Source organism: Pygoscelis adeliae, unplaced genomic scaffold (assembly GCF_000699105.1).
Source record: "Pygoscelis adeliae isolate BGI_AS28 unplaced genomic scaffold, ASM69910v1 Scaffold420, whole genome shotgun sequence".
NCBI lineage: Eukaryota > Metazoa > Chordata > Aves > Sphenisciformes > Spheniscidae > Pygoscelis > Pygoscelis adeliae.
Window position 1 is genome coordinate 469,786 of NW_008823871.1, and position 20,811 is coordinate 490,596.

Consider the following 20,811-nt stretch of genomic DNA (forward strand, 5'->3'; position numbering starts at 1 on the left):
GGGTGCAGAGGTGGCCGGTGGCACCGGGGTTTTCCTGGGGCCGGGGGTGCGGAGCTGGGCACAGCCCCGTGTGTCCCGTCCTCCCACCGAGAGAGCGGGCAAAGCCCCTCGCTGCCTGCCGAACTGCCCACCCCTCGGTTTTGGGGTTGGGAGGTCTGCGCTTCCCGGCCGGTGCCCTGGCTGTTCCTGCATGGGGCCAGGCACACCACGCGGAGCCAACCCTGTCGGTGGGCGACTGCCTGGCTTGGCCTCCCTGGCAGGTTTTGATCCTGCAACATGGTGAGCTCTCCCTTCTGCAGCAACGGGTGAGCTGTTGTTGGTGAAGCTCAGCGTGTTTCAGGCAGAGTCCTCATTGCGCTAGATCACTCCAAGATCTCTTCTGTAAAACCCTGCAGCCCTCATCTTCTCCCCCCTGCGCCATGTGCGTCTTAAACATGGTGTCTTAAACCAGGTTGGCAGCCACAATCACTCATTTTCTGGAAACATCAACAAGCCCATAATCATGGGCAAGGAGCCATCCCCAAATTCGCAAGCACATTGCCATTTGTTAGACCGGAGGCAACATATCTACCGAGCTCTTCAGACTCTGTTTGACCAGAGCACACCCCGAGGTCAACAGCACACAAATTCCTTCTGAAAGCCAAAGAGTTTCCCTCCTGTCTGATACAGGCTATTCATGCTGAGACGTCTGCCTGGGGGAACCAACGGGGCAGTCACTGCTCTTCAGACAGCTCTGGAGATCTCAGCCAGAGGCTGGTGTGCTGTTGGGTCTCGGTGCTTGCCGAGTGACTGTTACACAATCCAGCACTCTTTTAAATCTTGGGCGTTCGATGGGGTCAGAGCTATCACTGAAGCCCTGTTAGCTTTGCTTGCCTGAGTAATCCTTGCTCATTCAAACAGGTCTTTTGAAATGAATGCTGCAGCCCGTAAGAGTTAAGTTATAGAGATGAGTTAAGCCATCTGAAACAGGTGTATTTTGAATTTCACTCATGCTGCTCACTCAGGAACTAAAATTCATGGCAATAAAGTACAAGAAGATAGCGCTCACACTCCTGAGCATGCGTATACATAAATGCTTCTTTATGCAAGGCTCTTCATATAGCCACTAAAGGGTTAGCTCTGTAGTCCCCATCCTCTGCTCCTAGCCAATGCTCTTTATCATCAATGCTCAATTCATCATCAGAAAAATACAGATGTTTGAAAACACTACCTTCCTTCTGGCCTCTTTCAGACTGGGATAGCAAGGTGGTGTTTTCTTTGCCTTTCCCTTTTCATTTCGTTTCTTTTTTCTTCAAAACAAGGCTTAGCAAACATGATTTTACCAGCGCATTTTACACTGCCAGTGTCAATAGAGCAAACTGCATCCAGACCTATTCTGGCACTGAAGACTGGGTGGGGACCTTGAGCCCTTTGTGTCTGGTTGTATCCCATCACACAACCTGTACCCACAGCAGCAGCAGCTGCCCGGGGTAAAGGTAAGGCTGTTCAGTCGTCAATGGAAAGGATTATAAAACTAAACTTTTCTTGGCAGACTACGTGGGAAGCAGAGTTTTGCAGTCTCATTAATTTTTCATGATGATTTAACATACTCGGGAGTCTCATTAACAAAAAGATTGCAGGTCTTTTCAAGGATACGTGCTATCCTGCTGCTAGACCGAAAAAGCAAAACAAATAGCAACTACACAGAAAATTTTCAGCGCATGAGAATTTGACCCAGCCTAAGGAGGAGACTAATTGCTCAGGAGGTGCCAGTCTCTCCCTGTCAGCTAGACAGGGGAGCTACATAACAAGGTGAGAGTGAAACGCAATGAACCCTTCCCTAATCTCTGGAAAAGGGCTCTATCTCCTTAGAAAACACAAGCAAAGAAGCTCTTTTTTCTCCAGAGCGCCACTCCTGTTTTGCTGGTGGTATGTTCAAACAGAAAACCTCTATTTAAATTCCATTATAAAAACACATTCTTAAAAAGTCATTTACAGCTCTCAAAGAAAAAAACATTAATCTAGATGGAAGCTGACCTATAGCACGTGGTTTTAATTCAGAAAGAATTATTTTTTTTCGTTTGGGAAAGCTTGTACAGCTGATATGCAAGCAAAACCTTGCTAGAGTAAGAAAAAAAGGGAAAGAAAATAAAACTAGCTTCTTTTTTTACGAATGAAATTTTGCAGTGCTTAATGTCTAATTGAGCAAAGGTTCCTGGGGGAAAAGGGCTCTGGCTGTAGTCAAGATACAGACTCTTGCCCTTTCTCTCGCTTGTTTTTATTCCCCCTTGAGATTCTTCTGTCAACAGGAGAAGTTGTAGTTTGACTCAGGCATCAGACAGCTCCATTCACTTGGTAGGTGTTTCCCGTCTTTCATATGCAAAGTGCTGCTTTCCCGATCCTCTCCTTAGTATGCAAAGGGTGAGATAATCTTTCTATTAAAAAAAAAGAAGTGCTTATAGAAATGGTCTTGGGGATGAGAGTGGAATTAGGCAGACCAATAAAGAAGCCATTCCTTCAGAACGCTGCATATTTTTGGCCCATTTCTCCTCTCTCAGGGACACACGCACTCTCCTGCTGTGTGGCTCAGAGGGAAGCAAGACCAGAGACGTGCCAAAGAAGTGGAGTGGCTGAGGAAAGGGAAGGAGACCATATGCTGTCATTTCCCTGCCCCGCAAACCTTCCTCCGCCTGAGCTCAGCTCCGTGTGCTGGCAGAGTGAAGCCATCCCGAGGGGGAAGGAGTTGGGGGCAGGCAGCCAACGCGGCATGCTTCCAGCAAACCCTCTTGCTGGGGCTTTGATGCTCAGGCTGGTGGGGAGGCGGGCAGCTAAAGCCATGTCCTGCTGATACCTTCTGCGGGGCAGTGTCCAAGTTTCATAGCAGGATGCTGGTCTTGGGGTGGGGAGGAGGTAGTCCCCTCATAGCGTTCAGCCCTTGGAGTGTTTGCAATTTGTCATAGTGCCTACTGCTGCTCCAGATCCCAGCAGAGGTGGAATGGCAGAAAGCTGTCTCCTTAGAAATCTTGACCTTATCTTGCCTGTTTTCTTGTGGGAAGAAGCTTCTGTCCTTTTGCTGGTTCCCCCACGTGAAGTAGGCTGCCTGTGCCCTGGTACTCGTCTCAGAAGAGCACTGCTGCACTCAGAGTGACTCGGGCAGTTTCATAAATTGGATTATTATACTGTCTAGACACCTCAAGGGAAGAAATGGGGAAGCAAATAGCTTGAGAAACGCAACTCATTGCCGTGGGTAACAGGAGCAGTTAACTCCAGTCTGTCCCTTGCCCTACACCCCCTTGTCCTCTCTTTTCCCAGCATCTCTTTGGTTGCATCCAGCTGAGCTTGAAGAAGAAAATGGAGGCTGTCAGGCCTACAGCCTCTGTAGGCTTTTCTGTGTCTGAGAGACCATTTCCGCCCACTCAATCCCAAAGATATCAAATATCTGACACAGCCCAGACTGGGAATGAACGTTAAAAAAAATGTTTCTCTTCCCCTGATGTTAGTCTTTGTTAGTGTCGGCGTGGTAAGCAGAGTCCAGTGCGGTGCTCTGCCCACCTCTTCTCCTGCCTGACAGTAAACAGATATCAGAAACTCCTCCACAACCATTTTTCTAGCATAGTTCAGGGTCCTGCGGGCCCAGAAAAGTAATAACAGCATGGTTGCAGGCAAACAAGGACCAGCCTACATCTCTGGTGCAGAGCTCAGCATATCAAACATTAAGCCCACCAGCACTATGGCTAATTGGGAGTGTAGCAAGTGAAGACTCGAATTCTGTAGAACTGCCAGCAGTGATTATCCAAACCGATCATTACTTGCGAGCTCCAGGTTTCCCTGGAGATTTTGAATAACCAAGGTCACATTGTCATGGGGTTGGAAAGAGACGAGCATCAGGCAACTCATATCCGGAGGGTGATTGACAGAACTGTAATTGTTTAGTCTGAAAAGGAGATAATGAGGAAGAGTCACGAGTGAATGGTTTGAACTAGCCAAAGTTATTCTAAAATATGAAGTCACTGAGCAGGCAGGGGATTGAGTTAAGAGACAACATGCGGGGGAAGAACGGAACTTGGCAGTATTTTGCAGCAAAGATGGTAAACAAGAAGAATGGGCTTTCGTGTGAAATATTAGAATCAAATGTATTAACGTATGTGGATAAAAACTGGAGGCAATCTGTGATATCCAAGAGTTTGTCATCTGCTTTCCCCACCAGGAGGTTTTGTAGCTGGGGGGGTTTTGGAGGAGGAATCTTTCATTGCATGCTTCCTGCACCTCCCTGACCATCTTCAAAGCCTATTTTGTGAAAGCCCTTCTGTTCTGTCCAGTGTTACATATTCACCATCAGATGAGGCAGACGTGGCAGTACTGCCATCAGACTAATTTAGTTATGAGAATCCTCTGTCCCAATCTCCTATGCAGATCCAGCAGTTTAAACAAAAAAGAATTTTGGTTTCGCTTTGAAAAAAAAGAACACAAATATTGTACAGGTGTGGGAATACCACAAGCCCAAGCTGTCAGTGCAGCAGTGTCTCTGTAAATTATTGTGCATTGCAGGAAACCATCACCTATTTACAGTGTACAAAAATTAGGAAAAACAACAGGATCAATGTAGAGGGAAAACAGTAACTGAGACGCATCATAAAGGGAGTGAGAAAATGCCTAGACCTTGCCAAAGCATAACGCTACCACAATCCCAGCTCTCTGATGAAAATCCCCTGCCGCAGGACTACTAGTACGAAACTACAAACCCCAAATAAGATGCACCTGCACGTCAGTCACGGGACACCTGGGAAGAGTGAGATGAATTACACTTTAAGCTTGAGAGAGTGGATTGAGGGACTCTCCAGGTCAGCTCTCCCAAACAAACTCTGCCCCTGCAAGCTCGACAGAGGCATAGGGGATGTGGCGGTTAGCACCTCCCAGTCAGGTTGGTTCTATAATTAGTATAGATGGGCAATGACTAATTAAAGATGTCATTTTATATGGTGACTGCCACAGACCGTAATCTTTCTTTCGTTTGTCTGCAGTGCACCTGCCCTGTGCTGCAGCAGGACAGCTGAACCTGAATCCCTCCCAGGGCAGGAATGACTCTGATGAGGCTGTAACAAGTCCAGACGAGACCTTAGATTACATCTCATGAACCGCTTTGCTGGCATTTGATTTATAATCTCATGTATTGCATTCATATACCCCAATGACAAATTTGTAGACTTCTATTGTGAACTGCCTTTATATAGAGCTGTAACACAAATCACGCGCTTGAAAGTCTGGGTAATCCTGCCACTAATCCATCTGTGACAGGACAGCCAGGACTTCACGCAATGTGGTTGATATTATTTCTTTTGACAAATTCTGTGGGTGAATGGGATATCATTGTCACAATCTGTTCAGGAGCTCCTGCTTTGGCCAACAGCACTCCCTCTTGCTACGCTGAACTAGCTCAAGTCTTACTAGTGCTTTGGGTTGTAAAGCAGAGACAACCAAGTGCTGGAACTCTTGGGAGCAACCTGTCAAGCTTATCTCAATGAGGTGTGCACACATCTGACTGCTGGTTTTCTGGCACCTGAGGCACTCTTCTGAGGATGCAAAGAAGCTCACTTACAGAGACACTGGTATTTGCAGACTATTTTAACATCATTTTGCCATTTGTTCTCTCCTTCCTTGGCCACTACCAAAAAATGTTCAGAAAAGGAATTTGATGACCCAAAATAAAATGCCCCATGTAGTTCCCCGCTCCTGCATGGCCTGAGCTTCAGAAAATCTGCATTTGAATGTCAGTTATTGCTTCTGAAGTCAGTGTCATTGTAATGAGGACCCATGAACATGCCACCCATGTCTGTAACTATGCTGCAGCTGCCTTCTGGCTTAAAAACTAAAATTAGGATTGGATGGTGTCTAATCAGTTGAGATTTCTTCGTTACTAGTCCCTGGACTGGTCCACTGTGCAAGTAAAGCTGAGTGCGATGTCTGTGCCATCAGTCTCCACACCAGCACTGGTGTAACCGCTGTGACAAACATTACTCTGTTGTAATGATTTTAATGAAATAAGCCCATTTTTTACAATCATGAAATACAGTTTCTCAGTGTTGATAAACTCAATTGATGTTGGAAAGTACATAGCACAAGCTGCCAAGGCCAATATGTCCTTCTTTCTGGAAAAAATACAATTTTCAAGCCATACTGAGCTAACAGTAGTCTTCAAATCACTTTTGTCATTGATATTATCATGCCATTTAACTTTGGGTGCAATTCCAGAGACTTGTAATTGCTAAAATTCTGTCTTTTTCCATGGCTGTCTGAAAAAGAAATGAGAGGGACTCTGCAAACTTTCAAAAATATTCCTTTCTCAAACATTTTGCCTTCATTTCTTCCCACATCACATCAGGTGCCTCAGGCTAAAGTTCATCTCACTGTAGTCTTGCTCCAGCACTCATAATTCTTTGATGACTTGAGACTCTTCGTGATTCTAGCTGGCCTGAATCCTTCGTCATACTTAATCCTCGATGCCAGACATTAGGGCAAGACACATCAGTTAGCTGTAGACACCACGGCACGTGCTGTGAACAAGGACCAGAGACTACTGATGTTTCCATATTGTGCCTTCTTTTTGAGCTCCAGATTGCAAAGTGCTGCTGAAACTCCGACACCCTGACCAGCTGCCTCTCTTGAGACAGCAATTCCTGAGGCATTTTTGGGGTCAGTGTGACTTCAGTCTGTTGTGTGTGAAGGGTTTTTTGGTGTCACACAGGCTAACCAGTCCCTCAAAGTATTATTCAAACTGTCTTCAAGCTAGCAAAATCTCTCAGGTTCCATAAATCAAGAACTGTTGGAATGGAATCATTTTTAAAATTCCTTGGAGAGAAGAAAGCATATCCTGCAGAGACCTCATTACTGGGGAATTGAAGTCTGCAAATGTTTTGTCTCAGTAAATTGAGCAGTCAGGGGAAAGTCAAGCTTCAAGAGATCTTGAGAGATCCTAGTCCATCCCCTTCCTGCACACCAAGACCAATAATATCTGACATCCTTGGGAGATGTATGTCTAAAATGTTCCTGAAGAGCCCAGCGGAGAGTCTGCAGGACACGGGAGCCGTTAAGGCATGTGCCAGGCTGGAGGCTGAAGTCCTTTTACACCATCACAGCCATCAGGTTCACTGTTCAGTTTTTTTAGTGTCAGGGATGATTCACTCTCCTACACTCCCAACGTGGAGCAAAGCCAGTCCTTCTGCAGAGCGATCAAACAAATTCATCTTCCCAAGAAGCACAGATAATTGAGTGTCTTTTTCACATGCAGTCTCCTTTGGTTTCCTTTTCCCAAATCTCCATAGTCACTCTGTGGTTCTGAGTTAGGACCCTGCCGTTATCACCAGCCAGAATGTTCTGCCCCCTCCACAGTGAAATATCTTGGAGAACTGTTTGAGGGGATGTGACCCAATTTTTCAAAATTTTGGAGCAACATGCACAAAGATGTGATGGATTCTCCATCAGTTGGAATCCCTGAGGGAGTGGTGGATGTCTTTATAAAAAGCATAACCCAGCTCAGCCCTGAGACTGGCTCTTGGTACAGCAAATGGTGAGGACTTACATCTTGTGTTATGTGGGAGGCCTGTGAGCGTCTCCAGTTTGCAGGATGCGATTCCCCTGCATAGCCTTTCTACTGCTCTGCTGTTTTACCATACCTTTATTTTCTCTCACAGAGAAAAACAGAATACAGGACCTTGCCAGACCTGTCTCGCCATGCCAGAGATCGGGAACACCGAGCCCAGCTACAGTGGCACTTCCTGGGAAAGAATCTGCCCGGTCCATCACTGTCCCATTCCTGCATCCCCCAGGCTGGGGGGAGACCACCTGCCCTCCTCCAGCCACACGCTTGGGCCAGTCTCCACCCAGTCCAATGGCCAGGTGCCGTCAAGCTCCCAGGACTTGCAGCAGCATCACCTCTATTACCCCTGCAACCAGCAGGAGCCCCGAGGTAGCTATGGCCTGCCCCAGCTCCCTGGGCATGGCGAGAGGCCCATGTTGTGTTCCCACCTTTCCAGCAGTGATCCCATGCCAGCTTCCCACCACGAGGCCTCGGAAACCCCCTGGAAACAGTGGTCCCCCGGGCAGCGACGGCCAGTGCAGCATCACATTGTAACAGTCAGGTAAGAGGCACATGGAGAGGGGCTCAGGGGCTTTCAAAAAGCATCTCCTAAACTTTACGGTGGGAAGGGGGAGGGGATGAGAAGGGTTGGGGATGCACGAAACATGGTTTTGCTCTTCAGTTTGGGACAGGAGCTGCCCCAAAATGCACGGAGTGATCCAGTCTGGTCTCTCCATCTCTGTGGAAAGTGTACAGAGAGCTGCCATTCCCACAACAGGGAGAGGCAGGATTTGCTTCTCAGGGTGACTCATTGGATAAAGCCAAGGTCACTCAGCTGCTCCTAGATCACGCAGCTCTGATTATGCCCATCTTCTGTGATCTTTGTATTTTTCTCCTTTTGCACTGCAAGGCATCCAGCTGGCTAATCCTTTATCTTGGCAGAGTTTCTCAGTGATAAGAGCAGAGTCAATTTCTTTTTCTGCCCCCACCGAAGCTGCTGCCTGTGCTGGAAGGGAGAGGCAGCAGAGGGTAAGCACTGGCTACAGCTGAGCAGTGAGAAATACAAAAGTGGTGAAGATTACTTGGTTTTCCAGGTTGGGAAGCAACACAGGCGTAAATTCTGTATTGTCCATGACAGAATCGGGCAAACTCCATTTGCCTGCAGAGCACCCCAGTGACTTGCTTGGGTGGTGGTTGTTTCCTGGGCAGCGCTGTAATGATGTATGCAGGATGGGCTTCCCCACTGCCTAAGCTACAACCTCTGCCCCTTCCAGCCAGCATCTTCCATGGCACCCAGGGCCACCTGCCCCACGCGGATATCAGAGTGCAGCAGGACCTTCTCCCAGTTTAAGCCAAGAGCGAGGGAGGAGGGTGAAGGGAGGAAGGAGCACTCACCGAGCTGAGCTTGGCATGGCTCTGGAGAGAGGAGGAAGCCACAGCTGGGAGCAGTTCACTGGAAGCTGCATTGCAACCCAAGGCCATGCCGGGCTGGGGCATATTTCAAGGGGACATTTCAGTGGAAACCGAGAGCAGAATGAAAGGTCCTTCAGATATGGTGACCCATATCTGGTCAGCTTTTCTGTTAAGATGTCAGTGGAAAGCTTGCCCTCAGGGATTCGTTAACAAACGTAACCTTGGATCCCCCGGGGATGGCTTCTTTATTTCATTCCTCAGAGCCCTACAAGTAGGAATGACAAATGCTCCTCTGTGAAGGAAACCCTGGTAAAATGTTTCAAGCAGCTCCACCGGCCTTCTGCTCCTCTAGACTGGACAAACGCTGTCTTGGGAAGGGCCCAGGAAACAAATGAGAGCCACCCTTTTGGAAAATCCTTGCTGAGCGGAACAGAAAATAAAAACTATCTGTAGGCATTGCTAGCCCAACTGATGAAATTTAAAAAGAGGTACGCTCTTGTCAAGAAACAATTTAAAAATTCAGTAGGAAAGCACTTAGATGGATTTTCATGGATAGAGTTGCGGTGCGATTTCTGTGGGATTACACTGCTAATGCCCATTACTTTCTCCAGGGTTTTCTTAGAGGGGCAAAAATGAGGAGTGACTACATGACTTCCCATCCTGTTTGGTTAAAATGCCAACGGAGAGGAAAAGACTCCATTGTTCATTAAACTAATTCATGTAGTGCCAGCACTTTTGCAGCAATGGCTCAGCTTGGTGCTTTCCAGCCCCTGAAAGGGTTACCTCGCTCATTAACAGCCCAGCACTGTGCTTCGTAGGAAAATAATAAATGAATGCATCTTTTTTTTCTTCTTCTGTCTGCAGACATGACAAAGCTTTCAGGATGCCAAAAAGGTATGTTTAATATCAAAAGCTTCCTGTCCTTCTACCCCATTATCATTGCTCTCCTACCCTGCTATTAGGAAATGCAGAATATTATCACTGGTGACATCCCTGGCAGGCCCAGCTTCAGAGGCAAGGTCAGCACGCCCCGCTCAGGGCTTCCCATCCGCTGGGAAAAATCTCAGTGTGCTTATGAGATCAATTTAACCTGCATTAATGAATAGCAGCACCACCACCCTGACAGCTGTTCTTGGGGCAGGTGCCTGGCTCTAATCCATACAATAGCTTTATATATATATAAAATAATCCTATATGTATGTGTGTGTACATATATATGTATAGGATTCATCCAGCTTGGCCCACCAGATGAGCAATCAGGCGTATAGCCCATCCATGAAGTAAGTTCACCTTTTCAAAAGACAGAGGTATTTTAATAGATTTCTCAAAATTAAAATAATTTGATTGCTTTCAACTTCCGTTTAAAAGCTGATTTTTGTAAACTATTTTTCCTGGAAGGTTTGGGTAAGGATCTTCCGTCATCAGATACTGCAGCCAAATCTTTTCCCCCTCCCGGTAACTGGACATGGAATCACCCAAAACGGCCTCCAGAAATTAGGTACTCTAATGCGTAAAGGGCAACTTTTGTTCATTTTTGTAGCAAAGACTTCACTTATGAAAACAAACTCGATAAGGCAGTCTTAAATTGAAAAAAATACCAGGCCTGACCAAAAGTCATGTGAAAAACTCTTTGAAGGGCTTGTAATGATTTCTAATTATGAGAAATAGCTGCATTATTTGACTCAGTGAAGTTGGAAGCAAGAAGAGCAAAAGAGCAGGCAAGCAGGAACATTACACCTCGAGGCTAATACGCACTGGCACGGCCGCTCTAAAGTTCATAAATATTTCACTTCCCCATGACGCTCAAATATTTGTCAACTATTTTTGAACAAAGAATTTCTTCTATTTCAGAAATACATCAGAATACAGAAGAAATACCTAGAACCTGCCAACCCAGAGCAGGAACCCATTGAGATATCTTATATCTCAACAGATATTTTTGAGGAAGACAAAAATCTTGTGGCAGTAAAACCTGCACTGATAAAAAATTGTGGGATAGTAACTTCAATAGATCATCCCATAAGAGACACAGTTTGTCCCAAAAGAAAAAAACACCTCGGATGGAAAATTTTAGACCAGCTCTTACGAACAAAAGTAACTGGCAAGAGTTTTGGCCAGAGTAAACCGCTTCCCTGGAAGCATTTTGTTTGTATAGAACCGTCATTAAAAATGTGCGTGCCACCATAGCACACTGCTACGTATCCCAGGCATAGCCCTGCCCCATGGGCTTGTATGTGTTCTCCAAACCCTGAAGGAAAACTGGTCTGCTGCATCTCCTAACATCGGTTACGTGTCAGATCGGTGGTTTCCATCCTTTTTTGCTGTGCAGATGCCCATACGTTTCCCAACAGCAAGGCAGGCCCCTATATAGTAAGTGAATTTAGACCAATGACAATGGACTTGCTTGAGTAAGCTATCTTTAGGGGACCCTTCAGAATAGCCCAAAGACTTCTCAGGGTCCACAGGTTGAAAATCTGCAGGCCAAACTGTTAGGCAGCTACTAGCTTAGATTGCACAATGGGGGGGGGGAAAGGAAGCAGCTTTTTTAAAATGCAATCTTTTAAGTTAAATATTTAAAGCTTCATTTTGCCCTAGGACGCAAGAGTCTGGTTTCTATTATTTCTGATTGAAAAAGCAGGAAAATGTAGGGAGGCAAAATGTAATTACCCGAGTTAATTAGAATTGCCTGCAAACATCCAGTTGGAGGTATATGTTCATTAATATCTGTACTAGAGCCTCTAAGCTTTTCAACAAATAAATGCTCAAACCAGAAAGCTCTAATTCTTTTACTTCCTTTTACTAACACTACACTGGTTCAACAGCAGGCTTTGTGCTAATAGCAGAAGTGCCTTAACAGCTGCATTTTTTCTTCTGTTGATTCCAGTTATTCTCAAATGATCGCAGAGTGGCCCATAGCCGTCCTGGTGCTGTGTTCAGTGACGGCTGTAGTTTGCACTTTAGCTGGCCTGCTTGTTGGAAATTTGCCTGACTTTTCAGAACCCTTAATGGTAAGTCCCTACAGACGATACGTCACACAAACATAGGGAAAATCCACGGACCAACCAGTGATATTTTCTTTCTGCCGTATAAAATGAGCCTTTACTTCCTTCCTTTTCTGCAGATAGAGGCAGCGAGGCAGGACAGTAAATCGAGGAGGGCGTTAAAGCCACTAGAAAAAATGACCATGTTTATCGGTGATCTGCTGTCCTTAACCCACATCTTCACAGGCGTGCAACCAAAGCAAGATTCCTTCAGAATGGACATAATGTGTCAGAGTAATGCACAGTATTTGCTGTTTCTTTGACACCACAGAAAGAGCACAGCCTATGCCAGTGGCAGCCACCAGCCCATCTCTCAGCAATGCTGAGGACTCGCACTAGTGCCCTCAGCCTGGTGTGAAGACACTGCCAGCACAAACCAGGATTGCTCTTTTTGCTCCCCTTCCACTGCTGGAAGGCTGGGGTTGCCCAAAAGGACTAGCCAGGCTGGGTGGAGATTGGATGGAGGATCTGGCTTTGGCTCCTACAGCCTGTGTGAGACGCTCGAAAAAGAGAGAGACTGCCCCGTTCTGAGCACTGCCGCACAGGGTCCTGTTTTCCATGCAGGATCCCACATTTTCTAAAGTCTCTCGCTAGCCAGGCTGGGTGGAGATTGGATGGAGGATCTGGCTTTGGCTCCTACAGCCTGTGTGAGGCTCTTGAAATGGAGAGACTGCCCCGTTCTGAGCACTGCCGCACAGGGTCCTGTTTTCCATGCAGGATCCCACATTTTCTAAAGTCTCTCGCTAATGGAAGAATCCTGAGAAAATAAGAATAGACTAGAGTTTGCCCAGGAAGAGGAAAATTATTCCCATTTCTGTAAGTGACTATTTTACTGGAGGAGAAGAGTCTTATGAGATCAGGGAGAGAGAATTGTAGCCATCCTTGCCCAAAAAGGAAAGGAAAGGTGAAATATTTTTTTCTGTCAGCTCTGGCATGCAGTATTTCCAGCGGAAATTCAATTTGTGTATCTCTCCAAGATGCAGTAATAATCTCATATAGTTTCTGTGTCTAGGAGGAGGATTAAGGAAAGCTAAGCTAAACTAAAATGCAAGCTGATGACACACAAAACCCTTTTACTTGGCTGCAGGGTTTCGAGCCACGAGATACTGACATTGGCAGAAAGCTCGTTGTGTGGAGGAATGTAGAGAGCCACACAGGCTACAAGAAGACCTTTTCCCTTTCTCCCTATGCCGAGAAGAAAAGGTATTTGAGTTTGGTTTGGGGGGGTTGAGGAAGATGTTGGCTGTAAAGTTACAGATTCAATGTTCCAAGATATCTGTGTGAATTACAACATACACGCTACGCTTAAAAGTGACCAAGGCACTGGAGAGTTTAGTCTGTTTGCCTGCAGTGGACCTGGGCTCCCTACTCAGGAATTAGGCTCTAAACTCTTCATGCGTTTCCTTCACTGTTTACCTTTAAGAGACTGCAGAGGCGACTCAGCACGTCTGCGCAAGGGGCTGCAGTTTCTCACTTAGTCTCATGCAGTTCCCTATAAAGGGGCACAGTCAACCCAATACGGAAAAGCTCCCGTCCAAGCAATGCTCTTTCAAGACTATGATGACTCCTTATTGCTGCAGCAGTGTTATGTGTGGCACCAGAGCCTTGCCAGTGAACGTAACTCATAGCCAGATGATCCCTAGTTACAGAAATAATCTGATCTCTTGCTAGCTATGATGACATTGGCATTAGCAGAGGACAGAAGGCTGCTCAGGGAGAACAGGAAGCGAGGACACGGAGAATGGTGGAACAAATCTACGGAGCGGATGGTTTCTTTTGTGGTCCCCCAGGTGAGTGAAAACTTGATGGGGTAGTAAGTATTACACACCCAGAACTCAACGGCACGCAGAATTGTCAAAGTGATTTAGGACACAGGGAAATGTTCTAAAAGTGCTCTAAGAAAGCAGTGTGTACGATACCACCCTGTGAAACCTAAGCCACCTTTTGGATAGTGATCTTCCAGCACTTCATAACTGAGTGGTTAGAAAAAGCTTGTTCTGAAATTCTGGAGAAGAGTTGTTTCTCCTTAACTTTTTGCCATACTTCTTTTTCCCTTTTAGAAATATACCTTAAAAGCACCAGTAAAAGGACTAATGTTTTCACCATTTACCCATGTCAAAAGTGAATACTCTGAAAAAATGGCGCATGCCCCACTCCCTCTCTGTTCCCACTCCCTCTCTGTTCCTTCTTTTCTTCTTGAAAAATGTAAGTGGCAGTAAAAACTGGAGAGAAAAAAGAGGAAAACTCAAAGACACCCAAAATTTCTCCCAAAATGGACACCAGTAAGTAGAAGAAAGAGGAACAGCATGCAGATATTTTTACTCCCCTCCCTGCCTCTACTCCACCTCTGAAACCAGTCAAACACCAAACCCTCAGGTCCCTGGGAGTTTCTGGCTGAACTCGAGCCCCTCCCTTTGTAACAGGGGTGCAGAACCAGGTGCCAACACTCACTAAAAGCATGCTGACAGCACGGAGAGCGTATTTTGGAAATGCCCCAACACTGCTCTCCTGCTGCTGACAGATGGGCGAGGAGCAGAGGTCAGATCACACAAGGCAGAGGCTACCACTCACTACAAGCTACTGTCTTTGTGACCTGCTTCCCTTCAGGGAGTCCTCCATAGCGGTCGTATAGACAGCGATATATATATATATTTTTTTTTTTCTATGTACAGAGAGTCTACTCCAAACAGCCCTCATTACCTAATCCTTTTTTAATTTTTTTTTTCTTCTTCTTTATTTCAGAAAAGAGCTATTCCCAGCTGGTATTTATGTCGACAACTGCTGGGAGCTTATGGAACTTGCAAGCTATTCAGTCCATGTGTCAAATTGAACAAGACAAGGTTAGTAATGTCAGGAAGAACATATACACATGCTGTCTCTTTTCTGACTGCGGTAGTCTTTAATCTCTAGCTGAAAGGAAGCCAGACAAAAATAACGTAAGCTACAGAACAGGTTTCAGCCTAAAGGACCCCAAAGCCTTTTACCTACTTAGCAACACACGGATGATTCCACCCATCACTAAAGTCCAGCTGCCAAGTAGCAGCTGCCATTAAACAAGAATAAACGGACACTGAACAAGAGCTTGGTCCAGAAGCCAAAGGTGTCCATCAGAAGCTGCCGAGAATTTTGGGCAGCAGAACCTAATGACCGAAGTGGAGCTATCATCTCGGAGGCTGTGACAGCAAGTCACAATTGCAAGTGGGAAGTTTAATTGGATTAGCTGTGTTTGCCATAGGATCGAAATTTTCAAATCAGAGGTTATAAAATATAAATAACGGGCAGGGTTTAATTTTTGCAAAAGGCTAGCATGTTTCAATAGCTTTAGTGTTTGCAATTTGTCATTGGGAGGATGGCGAGCCATGGCTGGTACACCTGGAGGGTAGGATTACTGCAGGGAGCAAGGAACTCTACGGGGCTGCAAGATGAGGTGTGCAGCGAGGGTCTGACATGATGCTCCCTCGTCTGTTTTTCAGATACGCTCGCATGTTCATTTTAGAGACCTCTGTCAACGTACTGAAGCCAACGAATGCTGCCCGAGCTGGTCTCTGGGGAACTACATTGCTGTCCTGTACAACAGGTCTTCGTGTTTGGAGATAACCCAAGGAGACATCTCCCATACTCTGGCCCTCCTTCGTGCCTGTGCTCCAGACTACCACAAAGGTATCCTCACTCCGTCTTGCATAGGTCCTGAGACTGTGAGACAGAAACACTCTCAGTGTGCCAAAGTCCCAGAAAAATGTACCCGCTTCAATGCCATTTACCAGCTTCTTCACTTCTTGGTCGACAGAGACTTTCTTAGTCCCCAGACGATGGAGTACCAAGTGCCATCTCTCAAATACAGCCTGCTGTTTTTGCCTACGAGGAAAGGTGCATCTATGATGGGGATCTACTTAGACAATCTTGAATCCTGGGATCTGTTTGATAACTATACATCTATCACTGGAATGGACCTGGGCCTTAAACAGAAACTATTCCAGCACTATCTTTTACTGGATACTAAGTATCCAGTCCTGGCAATATTAGCTATTTTTCTAAGCATTTCCTTTTATTTACGCTCAGTCTTTATTACCTTGATGGTCCTGCTCGCTGTTGTCAGTTCTTTAATGATCTCCTACTTCTTGTACAAGGTGGCCTTCAGATTCACCTATTTCCCTTTTGTAAACCTGACAGCAGTCATCATTCTCAGCAGCATTTGTGCCAACCACACCTTCGTCTTCTTCGACCTCTGGAACCTCAGCAAGAACCAGAACCCTTCCGCTGGGCTTTCTCAGTGGGTGAGTCAAACCATGCACCATTTTGCGTATCTCGTGCTGGCATCTTGCTTCACAACGGGTGCTGCCTTCTATGCCAGCTACATTAGCAATATAATAGCCATCCGCTGCTTTGCTATTTACATGGGCACCTCCGTGCTGGTGAATCTGGTATTCATGATGACTTGGCTTCCTTCTTCGGCCGTGCTGTATGAGCGCTACATAGCAACGACCTGCATTTACAAGCCAGAAGACTACTGGAACAACACTGGCCATAAGAGAGTCGCTCTCTCCCTCCATTACATTCTCAGAGGTCTCCAGAACACACTGTCTGAAACCTCCAAGCTGCTGTTTGAAAAGCTTCTGCCTTGTGGGGTCATCAAGTTTCGGTACATCTGGATCTGCTGGTTTGCTGCCTTAGCGGTAGGAGGTGCCTACATTTCCTGTTCCAACCCAAAACTCAAACTCCCGACTCTCGAGACGTCGTCTGTCCAGGTGTTTAGACTGAGCCACCCCTTTGAGAGGTATGATTCTGAGTACTGCCACCAGTTCATGTTTGAGAGGCTGGAGCATGGAGAAGGGCAGCGTATGCCTGTCACGATAGTCTGGGGCATTCTGCCTGTGGATAATGGGGACCATTTCAATCCAAAAAGCAATGGCACCCTAGTGACAGACGTCACCTTCACAATCCAAAAGCCTGATGCCCAGAAGTGGCTCCTTGAATTCTGCCAAAAAGTGAAGAACAAAACTTTCTATTACCCTGACGCAGAGCAGAAATCTACTGTGTGCTTCATGGAGGAGTTCCTCAGGTGGATGGACAGTCGCCAGTGCTCCCAGCGAGACCACAGCTTCAACCTTTGCTGTAACCAGTTCTCCTTCCCTTACGGAAGTGAAGTCTTCCTACACTGCATCAAAATGATGCTCCTGGAACAAGGCAGGGAAGAGGCAGAAACGTACGATCTGGGCCTCAGGTTTGACGGGGAGGGAAATCTCGCTGCCTTAGTGCTGCAGTTTCAAACTATTTACCACTATAGCTTCAACTACAGCAAAGCCAAACAATTCTACGAGGAAATCAACCTCTGGGTAACAGAGGAAATGAAAACTGCCCCCGTGGGGCTTCAGAATGGATGGTTTACCAGTAAACTAGAGCTATACAACCTCCAGCACAGTCTCAGCACAGAAACGATGGTGGTCATGGGGCTCTCCATAGCCATTTCCTTCGTGGTGCTGCTGCTCACTACCTGGAATGTTCTCCTTAGCGTTTTCTCTGTTACTGCCATCGCAGGCACTGTCCTGGTAACTGTTGGCCTTTTGGTCCTCTTGGAGTGGCAGCTCAACGCAGTGGAGTCTCTCTTCATTTCAGCTGCAGTAGGTCTCTCCGTTGACTTTACCGTCAACTACTGCATCTCCTATCATCTGTGCCCCCACTCCGACCGCCTGAGCCGAGTGGCCTTTTCCCTGAAGCAGATGAGCTGTGCCACGGCCATGGCAGCTTCCGCTCTCTTCTCTGCAGGGGTCATTATGTTGCCTGCGACGGTCCTGGCATATAGGAAGTTGGGGATATTCATCATGATGATCAAGTGTATCAGCTGTGGGTTTGCCAGCTTCTTCTTCCAGTCACTGTGCTGCTTCTTTGGCCCAGAGAAGAACTGTGGGCAGATCCTTTGGCCTTGTGCCCACACCATGAAAGACTATTCTGATGACTCCGGGCTGAACGGAAGCTTTGCCTGTGGGGGGAGCGAGAAGCAAAACCGACTGCGGAAGGTCCAGGAGTCCAACACTGCAAACGAGCAATACGAGCTCCAGCCCTTGTCCAGAAAACTCAGCGACAGTTTTGACAACAGCACTTCCACAAGCAAGCTGTCCAACCGGCCGTCAGTGCTCTCTGAAGACACACAAGTTGAAGACAACAGGTGCCCCAGAATAGGAATGCACCCTTCCCTTGAAAGAGAGAGGCAGAATCTGCAGGAGACCCTTGGAGACCAGCAGGTTGGCCTGTGCCAGTGTCCTGCCTTGCAAACTTCCTCTCCGTACAAGCACAGCAGCTCAGGAGCAGAAATTCACAGGGAGAGACTCTGCCGAGATTGTCGATGTCGAAAGTACGGTCGGAAAGCTTGGGGTGGGTCTGGGCTGGACCATATCCAGCCGGCTGGCATGACAGAAGAAGGGCAGCTCAATAAATCACAGTGCTCTGGTGACACTGCCCAGCAGCAGTTGGATTATACCTCAGACAACAGCTATCTCCCTGCTGCTGACATCTACAAAATTCACAGATGCCTTTGTTCTCTTGGCAGCTCTTTCGACATGCTCAACATCTCCAGTGAGACGTCAATTAGTGATTTTGAGCAAGGCCTAAAGCTTGCTGAATCAGCCAGTTCTTGTCCTGATGTCTTAGAGCTGTCTGATTCGTACAGTCAAACAGAGAGAGGTTACTTGAACGGGAAGAGAGATACCCTGCGGCTGGACCTGAGGGAGACCGTCTTTGATATCTCTCCAGCAGCATCGCAGCAGAACAGCTCTTCATGGAAAAATCGATTTGGATTAGGGAGCGAAGGCCCGGTTGTGCTACCGAACAGCCAACCAGACATGCCTGATGTTTGGATCAAACGATCTGGCGCACAAAGTTCTGGTTACAACAGTTGAAACCTTGCAGAAAACAAAACTGTACTGCCAGGGAAAGGGGAAGTCGAAATCTCCTTGGAACTGTAAATATCAGTTTTTTCCTGCCACCTCTCCTAGAGCTGAGACGATTTCTTAGTATTTCAGCTGTGCAAATACCTGTGTTTTCACAGAACCAGCAAATCTGATACTAGTGAGAGGATGTGAGATCAATCTTGATGGAGTACAAGCCCTTTGACCTTCCAGTGTCTGGTGCCATATCCACAGCTGTACTGCAAAACTTATCGAGTAAACCTGTTTTGTCATTTCCTACAAGGTGAATAGATTTTGTTTTCTTGTCAAGGTCACATAGGAGAGAAATAATGAGGTGATTCTTCCTAGATATTTAACAACAGAGAAAGAGAGCTCATGTAAAAAAAAAAAAAAAAACCCAAACCCAAAACCACAACTATTGAAAATCTAGCTATCAAGTGAAGAGTTTGTCATTTCCTACAAGGTGAATAGATTTTGTTTTCTTGTCAAGGTCACATAGGAGAGAAATAATGAGGTGATTCTTCCTAGATATTTAACAACAGAGAAAGAGAGCTCATGTAAAAAAAAAAAAAAAAATCCAAACCCCAAACCCACAACTATTGAAAATCTAGCTATCACGTGAAGAGTGTATTGTTAATAAAAAAGGAAAGTCTTTCATTTTCTACTGAGTCAGAAATTGCTTTATGTGAAGTCCAGGTTCACAGATCTCATCAAAATAGTTCAGATATTATAAAAAAATCTCATCGAGACTTTTGAGTTGATATAGTCTCTTACAGATCATGGAGGAGGCTGCAGAATCCGGCCCAAATCTGTTTTCAGTAACAATTTCAGTTTATCAGAAGAAATTCTGGTACTGCCAAAGATTTTCAGTGTGAGATTTCCCCTGAGAGATGCGTCCCCGTCCCCGCAGTTACTCGGGTGCTTTGTGTGTCGTCTTCATAGCTTGTTTCCACTCAAGGCATTCCCTACAAACAGGTAACTTTTTAAAATTTGCGTATCATCTGGTGAATCTTGAATTTTACCTTTTTTTTTCTCTACCAGAAACAAACAGGAAAACAAACACTTCCTTGCCTTTATCTGTTGAAAAAGAGGTAACATTCCCTATACAAGTTGACGTAAAATAAATGCTTATAACAAACTTTCCTAAATCTGAGTGATGCTTCATTTTCACCAAGAACGCTGTGGTTCATTTTCTTCATCTTGTGAGTGCCTAATGTATTTTCCAATATAACCAGCAAAAGGAAAGTATACATCTCAAAAAGATTCGCCCCTTCTGACACCCACAAGTAGTTTTCCCTGCTCTGGGGGAGACAGGCCACAACTGCCTGATGTTGATTAGGAATATGCTCTTGTAAAACTGATGACGATGCTTGAAATAGACACCGAATTTCACCTTTGCATTTTCATAATGCAGTTCTCCTACTGGGTGGTCAGGTGGGTATTTTGGCAACCAGAGCTGCCCTCCGGCTGTCAGCAAATGCTGACTGAAACCATCTCCGCACAGGAGCCTTTTTCCACTATTGGGAGGGACTTCTCACCCATTTTGAAAACCGCGTTGGAAAACACTGTGAACAAACATCTAAGAAAGTCGGGAAACATTTTATACAGATGCGTCCTTTCCTCTTACAGTGTGGGAAGGCAATTTTAACGGCCTCAAACGCAAGCGGCAGCACCGGCGCCCTGAGGGCACAGCAGGGAGCACTCCACGGCGCAGAGTCCCCTCCGAAGGCCACGGAGGCCTTGAGAGCTCCGGGCGTCGAGTGCCCAAACCACAGGGGGAGGCGGCGGGAAGCAGGGATGGCCCTCCCCACCGGCGCCCGGCTCCCCTGAAGGCAGCTCCGCGGGGAGACAACGCTACGCCCGCCTGGGTGAACCCGCCATCCCCGCGGCCCCCTCCCTGAGG

General features: G+C 46.4%; 1 protein-coding gene across 1 annotated transcript; it reads left to right on the forward strand.

The window, feature by feature from the left end:
* The first annotated feature begins 8,094 nt into the window (after nt 1-8,094).
* DISP2 (dispatched homolog 2 (Drosophila)) lies at nt 8,095-18,899 on the forward strand. The gene is made up of 7 exons (XM_009333629.1): nt 8,095-8,114; nt 9,830-9,859; nt 11,850-11,973; nt 13,094-13,209; nt 13,678-13,796; nt 14,749-14,846; nt 15,480-18,899. Exons 2-7 carry the CDS (start codon nt 9,849-9,851, stop codon nt 18,897-18,899), a joined length of 3,888 nt encoding a protein of 1,295 aa, XP_009331904.1. The 5' UTR covers nt 8,095-8,114; nt 9,830-9,848.
* The last annotated feature ends 1,912 nt before the right edge of the window (nt 18,900-20,811 follow it).

What these genes read in the sequence shown, in the direction of transcription:
- DISP2 (XM_009333629.1), top strand. An exon ending in ACTTTTCAGAACCCTTAATG is followed by an intron (nt 11,974 to 13,093) that starts GTAAGTCCCTAC and finishes ACTTGGCTGCAG; the next exon opens with GGTTTCGAGCCACGAGATAC. An exon ending in CCCTATGCCGAGAAGAAAAG is followed by an intron (nt 13,210 to 13,677) that starts GTATTTGAGTTT and finishes ATCTCTTGCTAG; the next exon opens with CTATGATGACATTGGCATTA.